General features: G+C 44.1%; 1 protein-coding gene across 1 annotated transcript in view; it reads right to left on the reverse strand.

The window, feature by feature from the left end:
* Positions 1 to 7,606, reverse strand: part of Arhgap35 (Rho GTPase activating protein 35) — a 63,992-nt gene that overhangs the window by 42,181 nt on the left and 14,205 nt on the right. The window contains exon 2 of the mRNA XM_028779515.1: positions 5,576 to 5,720. Coding sequence (XP_028635348.1) covers positions 5,576 to 5,720 — 145 coding nt within the window. The remainder of the gene's footprint in view (positions 1 to 5,575; positions 5,721 to 7,606) is intronic.

The raw sequence follows: 7,606 nt of genomic DNA on the forward strand, positions 1-7,606 counted from the left end.
TGTGTGTGTGTGTGTGTGTGTGTGTGTGTGTGTGTGTGTGTGTGTGTCTGAACACAGGCTTTCACTATGTAACTATGTAGCCTTGGCTGGCCTGGAACTCATTATGTAGATCAGGCTGGCCTTAAACTCACAGAGCTTATCTGCCTGTCTCCTTGAGTGCTCATGTGTCACTACCACAACTGGCCCACAAAGAACTTTTACAGACGAACAGGCTTCAGTTACAACACTGCACCCAACTAGCAGCAGCCCCTTAGGGATGCCAGGCTTTCTCAAGGGTTTTGCTGCACTGCTTCAGAGATTAGTGGATGGGAACACACACGCTGCCCTCTTCTTACCTGTGACACTAACCCTGTACTGTAATGACACTGAGGTCCTCCCAGAAGGAGTAGAAGGTTAGAATGTCCCTGCTCTGTCCCAAGGGCTTTCTTTCCACTATGCCTGTTTTTTTTTTCAAATAACAGAACAAGCTATTATGAAAGGCAAACACACATACACACCCTAAAACAATGATAGCTTACAACGTCCACAAGCGTGTATAGAAAGTGAGTTGATGGTTATGACAGCAAGTCATTTTTGTCATTATTTGCCAGCTGCCAAGCTTGCTTGACTTTGGGGACCGACCTTCCTTCCTTCCTTCCTTCCTTCCTTCCTTCCTTCCTTCCTTTTGGTTTTTCAAGACAGGGTTTCTTTGTGTAGTCCTGGCTGTCCTGGAACTCACTCTGTACACCAGGGTGGCCTCAAACTCAGAAATCTGCCTGCCTCTGCCTCCCAAGTGCTGGGATTAAAGGCGTGTGTCACCACTGCCCGGCTTTGGGGACTTTCTTAATCCATAGGAGCTAAAACTAAAATGTACCAACAGGAGGCTGGAGAGATGGCTGAGTGATTAAGTGCAGTGGCCAGTCTTCCAGAGGACCCAGGTTCAATTCCCAGCACCCACATGGTGGTTCGAAACTGTACAGTTTCAGGGTTCAACTGATTCTTCTGGCCTCCATAGGCCCTGTACTCAGTGCAGACATACATGCAAGCAAAACAAAAAAGTTTTTAAAAATGTAACATCAGATTTGAGGCCTACCAGTTAGGTATACAGAATGGTCTGAATATTCTGATTTGAAACATCAAACAGGTACCTTCTGCCCATGAAATCACTTCATTACTCCCCACTGTGGTTGCCTGCCATGCTTGCTTGAGTGAGGGGCTCTGGAAAGTTCCCTCATAGGTTCCTGTGATATTACGGCACGGTCATTTCCCAAACCACAGGAACCCTGATGCAAATCTGGGTGGAGACCTAGGCTTTGAAATATATGTAATAACCAGGGCAATTTCAAATCAAATTATACTCTGAACAGGTATTCTTAGAACAGCTAAGTTCTAAAAGTGACCGCTCACCATGTTCCAGACAAATATACTATGCAGAATTGAATACTCCTACTTCCTGCCATGAAGCAGGAACTCAATTAACCTGGCTAGTACTCTGTGTAACTTAGGAGTCACATTGCTCCACAAGGGAGCAGTGACTCTATAGCCTCAAGCAATTTTCCACATAAACGAAAACCAAGGGCCAGGGAGAACATATGACAGAAAGCCAGCCCCCTGGACTCTCTAACGCACAGTGACTCTCATGGAGGTCCCAGAGCAGCTGTGGTAACATGCTCTCTTCCAGCCTTTCCATGTAACTGGAGCTGAGAGGATGAAAATCTAACACCCTATTAGCACAGCAAGCACAGAGGCTGACCCCACAGCTGCCTAACAGCATCTGCAAATCAATCTGGAAGCTCTTCTAACCACTGGCCACCGCCTCAGCACAATGCAATTTCGGGCAACATTCAACAAAGGTAAAGGAACTGGTCATGAAAAAAGTAAGAATAAGAATCAGTCTACACCCAAGATGTTCCAACATTCACCTAAGATGGAAAATGTACTCAGGAAGAGCTTCAACTGAAGCCAGGTAATAAATAAAGCATCAGGAATGGCAGTTTTTACATGAGGAAGCCATGAGAAAAGAAGGCAGAAGTATGAAGAATTTGCAAGTTCATCCTCACTGAAGTAGCAAGTTCAAGGTTACCTTGGACTCTATGAGACTGCTTCAAAAAACAAACAAACAAACATACAAACACACACACAACAACAACAAACCCCACAATTTTTAAAGGTGCTAGGATAGCTTAAGTTGCTGAATTTACAGATTATTAAGTCCTTCTCTCACCCCAAGTTCCACTCTGCCACCTATGTCCCTGCTAGTTGTGCTGTTAAGGCTGAGAACTGGGTGGGTGGAAGCATCATGGACCCTGAAGCTGGGGTATGACTGAGCTCTCAGGCCCACCTCTGAAATGCAAGGTGCAGTGCATTGTTTTATCTGTCAGAGCCATGTGTCAATGTGCCAAGATTAAGGGGACAGATGCAGAAACTGGGGTACAAGTTCTTTTGAGATTGGTCTACTCTGACAAAGTTTGGTGGGTTGCTGGTTCTGTTGGTCTGGGAGGGCTTGGCTGGATGCCCATGTGAAACTGTGCAGTTACAGGGCTATTGCTCCCACAAGCAAAGAGCAAGAGAGATGACAGGCCAGTGAGAGCACCCACCCAAGTTAGGAAACTAGTTCATCCAGTCACTCAACACAAGCTCACAGAGCTCTCAGAATTCGTATCACAGACACGCCCTGGTTGAAGAGGAAGCAGTGGTCCTGTGTCCACTGTACACTGGAGACTTAACCAGGACCATGCTCTCTCTGAGAGGTTGTGGGAAGGGCTGAAGTGCGCTAAGGGCGACTGAGAAGTCTCCAGACAGCACTCCAATGGGCTATTCTTCTGTAAAGAAGCTATCTAGATACTTCAGAAAAGGTCATGGTAGCAGTAGGGGTGGTAGTGTGGGGATGGGGTTAAGTGCAGGGGGGGCAGTTCTAGTGTATAACTGTTTGCATCCTAGAATAAAAAACACATCAGTAACTGACAGTTTAAAGTTAGCTGAGCAAATTCAAACATGGACCACACTTGAAATGACACTATTAATACTATCAAGGGTAATGATGTTTTTCTTTCAGGTGCTGGAGGTAGAATCTAGGACTTCTGTTGAACAGGTGCCCGAGCACTGAGATATGCCCTAGTCCTTGGCAAATACTGCTTTCTTTCCAAAATTATTATATCATCAGTGTGTCTGCACACATTCATACATACTGTGGTATATGTGTGGAGGTCAAGGACTTTCAGGAAGTGGTTCTCACTTTATACTACGGGTTATAGGTTGGCCATCAAAGGCTTTCATCTATTGAACGTACTGGCAGGCCCCTGATAAATATTCTTATATTCATAGTTGTCCATACCAGTGTAGTATGAAGACCCTTTCAACTTTTCAATAGCTTTTACTACCTTCAAATTGGCAACCAAGATAAAGAGGGTGAAAAGCAGGCATGGGTGTGGTGACACAGACAGACTTAGGATCCTTGCAAAGAGACAGCAGACCAAGGAGGCCAGACTGATTTACAGATCAGGATTCAGGACTCTTTTTCTCGGAGGTGGGGGATGGGGGCAGCTGCACAGGAGCAGAGATGATACCAGTGCCTCTGGAGCCAGGGATGAGACATATCAACACAGAACCACAGTGGCCTATGGTTAAGATTCAGGACTCTTGGAGCATGTCTATGGCCAGGCACCATGATCTATGGCGCTCATGTGAGTCTCTTTGAGCCCCGTGGCCCTTCCATGAGGCTGGCCAGTTATGAGTGGTTATTGATCTACTGATGAACAGAAGACAGAGCAGAGATTCTGACCCAAGCAGGGCTATGAGTTGGAAGATTCATCAGTACTCCAGAAGACCTCTTGAGCTATTCTGACTCTTCTTTTGACACAAGGTCTTATTGTATAGCTCGTTTGGCCTGGAACTCAGAGATCTGCCTGCCTCTGTTTCCCAACTGCCAAGATTTAAGGTGTGAACCAGGCCCCTGGTTCTTAAGCACACAGGGAGATGATGTTTCATGATCACCAACAGAGGTATGGTAAATCACTTATTACTGATGCTTATGCAACACTGTAGTAAGATAATATACAGTTAGGCATTCTGTATTTTAAATAAGTTGTACAAAATGGGTACTTTTTGTCAAGGTAAATAGCTGCTTTAAAAATAGGTATGCCATCAGAGAGTTTAGGGGCCAAGAAATATGCACATAAACCAATGTCTTATTTAAACATAAAACCTAACAGGCTTGCATATGGGCAGGAGGGGTCGGCAGTGCATTGAAGAAGAATGGAGAGGCTTTTCTACAGCAAGATCACACAAGCAGGATAAACCGAGAAAGGGAGAGGACAGAAACGAGATAATGTAGTTCTAAGAGACTGGAATATGATCAGGTAAGTCAGTGTTCGGGGGACAGAGATGCAATCTGGCAGAGTTCACAGACTAGCAGCTTGGCTCGGCAGTGGAAGGTGGGTAAGGGTCAGGGTGAAAGGATTAAGAGGACATAGATTCCTGTGTTTGTCTGTGCTCAGGAGATATGAGGAATTACACTCAGGTCCTTGCACATGCCAGGTAAGTGATCTAGCACTGAGCCACACACCTAACCCAAGCCTCTGTATTTTCCACCTTAAAGATTCTGTTACGTGGGTGCTGGCAATCAAACCTCAGTCTTCTACAAGAACATACAGTACTCTTAAATGCTGAACATTCTCTCTAGCCTCCTAAGTCTATAGTTTTATTTTTTAAATAGGGGGTGGGGTGCAATGGGTTGAGGGATTTGAGTCAATGTCTCACTGTTTTCCTGGCTGGCCTGGAACTAGCTATGTAGAGCAGATTGGCCTCAAACTCAACAGAGATCTGCATGTCTTTGCCCCCTTTAGTGCTGAGATTAAAGGCATGCACTGGCTCCCAAGCCTACAATTTAAAGTTTAACTAATAATGCTTTGGAATCCAGTGATAGGCACCTGCTTCAGGACCTCCTCGAAGATCCCTGAAAGCAGTTAGGAGAAAGTAGAGAGAAACAGTGGTGTGAAACTGGAAGGCAAAGAGCCATGTAGAAGCCCTAAGTCAATAAAACAGAGCATCCACACAAGTAAAATGCTGTCATCTCAAAAACAGAAAACCCTGAGGCAACTTCCATTTGCTGTATCTCACATTTCTTGTGTGAAAAACCCAAGCTATTTGATCAAAGCAATGTGACTGCTTTCTTACCTCTGTAGAGCAGAGACCCTAACTATATATGAGTCTCAGGTGCCTGATCAGAATGCCAGAAATGCTAACAAGTCTCGAATACTTGTTCCCACTATTAAATGTAATATGTGTCCCATATAAAGGCCTTTCCCTTCCCTCAAGCAATTTACAGACCTACAAGGGAACACAAACAGCCAGGCAACTAGCCAACTAGCCACAACTAGCTAAAGGTATCTCTGGTCTGAGGACAGAACTGCTGCCACATACTTTTAAGTCTAATCAATGCCACATGTTATTAGCCTCCTGACTGAAGCCTCAGCTGTCAGATCACCCAAATCCTACTCTGTTAGCATCTCTCATTTCCAGAAAGCTCACAAGGCTCAACTCTCTTGGACGCCCCCTGCAGGGAGTGGGAGGTACTGCCTGCTTTGGGGACACTTACCTGTGGCTTCAATGTACTCGATGCATCTTTCAATGAAAATGGGTATCGGCTTCTCTGGAGTCACCACTGTTGTTAAGGGGACCCCAAAATAGTTACTCTCCCAGGTTGCCTTTGTGATGGATGGCCGGGGTTTGGGCTTTGGTTTCTGTCCAGGAAAGAAAAAAATGGAAGCACAAAAAGTAAGTATCTTTGTTGAAAAGATTTCAAGCAAGACAAACAGATCCAAATTTGCTCATCATCCTAACAGTATTTTCTGGCCTCCAAATATCGTACAACATACTGACTAAGTTGTCACATAGTCACACATTTAGTGTGAGAGTGCATTATTAAAACAAAGATGTTTACAAGAGCCAGGCCAAGTTTACTTAATAAGTAACATCATAATGGCATCCATATCCTCCATTGGGGACATGCTGGAATAAACAGGAAGTTTTTCAAACAATCTGCATGGATGATAGATGGTATATACTCAGAGATGGCTGATACCTTGAAAAGATTAAACACAAGTACAAAAACTAGTAATTTCCTCTTTCCAGAAAAGAAATACAGTGATTTATCAGCCTGGGGTTAATTCCTGGTGTTTTCCACTCTAGGAAATGGTAATGCCTACTAAAAGAAGAATACAATGACATGATCCAGGCCTATGCCTGAATTTTAGGCCCTAGGAGGCTGAGGCATCAACATCACATCAAGAGTTCTAGGCCAGCCTAGACTACATCCTCGTGAGACCATGTCTCCACCCACCCAACCAATCAGCAGGGGCAGTGACACCCACTGAGATTTTACTATTACCAAAGTTCACAACCATTCACTTTTCCAAGAAAAAGAAGTCTCACAGGTCTAAATGACTCAACTAGTAAAAATGCTTGATCACTGAAACTCATACTGTTTAACCCTATAACTGATGCCTCAAAATCACTCAAACTGTGCCTTTCCCCCCTTAAATTTAGTTATTTTGAAGTTTATATGAGAAAAACCCCAAAACAAAAAACATATTTAATACCAATGCAAACTCTCCAAAGCCAAGGACACAGGCTTAGAATGTCTACCTTTGTTAAAAGCATCTACTAAAAGAAGAGGGCAACAGAATAGGGTCTAGGTAAATAGAATGGTGTGTCTCTGGCATCCAGGTTTCATTTACAAGCGGCTCAGCCCAATGCAGCAGGGCAGGTAGCTCCCCTCAACAACTCGTAAGAGCTATAAACCTATTTCAGGATCTTTGAAAACTCTCAGAAGAAGACCTCCAACTGCTAGGTATAGGTCAAACTTTCCCTTTTCTTTTGCCCATTTCATTCATCTTAATATTCCTTTTAAGGGAGCAAGCTAGATCCTGTTTAGTCTGAGATCCTTTAAGAACTTCTGGTGCAAACTGAGCGAGAGGAGGAATGGGAGTATGAGTTGGGATTAAAGAGGGTAGAGGCAAATTAAAAAGTATACTGGGCTGCCAACTGGTAATACCTCAGAAAATAATCAAAAGGTATAGAGAACCCAACCATCAGCCTGCTAAATAATTCAATATGAAGATCCATGTATCCCATGTGGTTTGGCCCTGCCAAACACAAGCCACAGCTGTTCAGGTAAGCAAGCACTGATGTTAGGGAAAAACAAACTGGTGACTTACGGTCTTTCTTTATGGACACATCTAGACTGGCCGGCAGTGTGTGATGCACACTTGTAATCTATACTTGTATAAAGCTCAACATAAAGATTTAAGCTTTGCAGGTCTGTTATAAGAATAACCGACTGCTTGCTGATTGGACCTGGGGCCTGTTCCACAGGAGGGAGTTTGGGTACAGTAAACCTGGTGAAAATTCCAGCACGAATGGAGGAAGTGTTCATAGGCTCTATCCAGCTAAGAAGCTATTGCCAACTGATGGTTACTCAGAGAGAGGGAGCCATTTTATATCTGGGATGTGGGCACTGGTATGTTCCCCATGATATGCATGTAGGTAACAACACCTGTACTCACTGTATTACTTTTAGAAAGGAAGGAAGGAAGGAAGGAAGGAAGGAAGGAAGGAAGGAAGGAAG

Source organism: Grammomys surdaster, unplaced genomic scaffold (genome assembly GCF_004785775.1).
Source record: "Grammomys surdaster isolate TR1022 unplaced genomic scaffold, NIH_TR_1.0 354, whole genome shotgun sequence".
Taxonomy (NCBI): Eukaryota; Metazoa; Chordata; class Mammalia; order Rodentia; family Muridae; genus Grammomys; species Grammomys surdaster.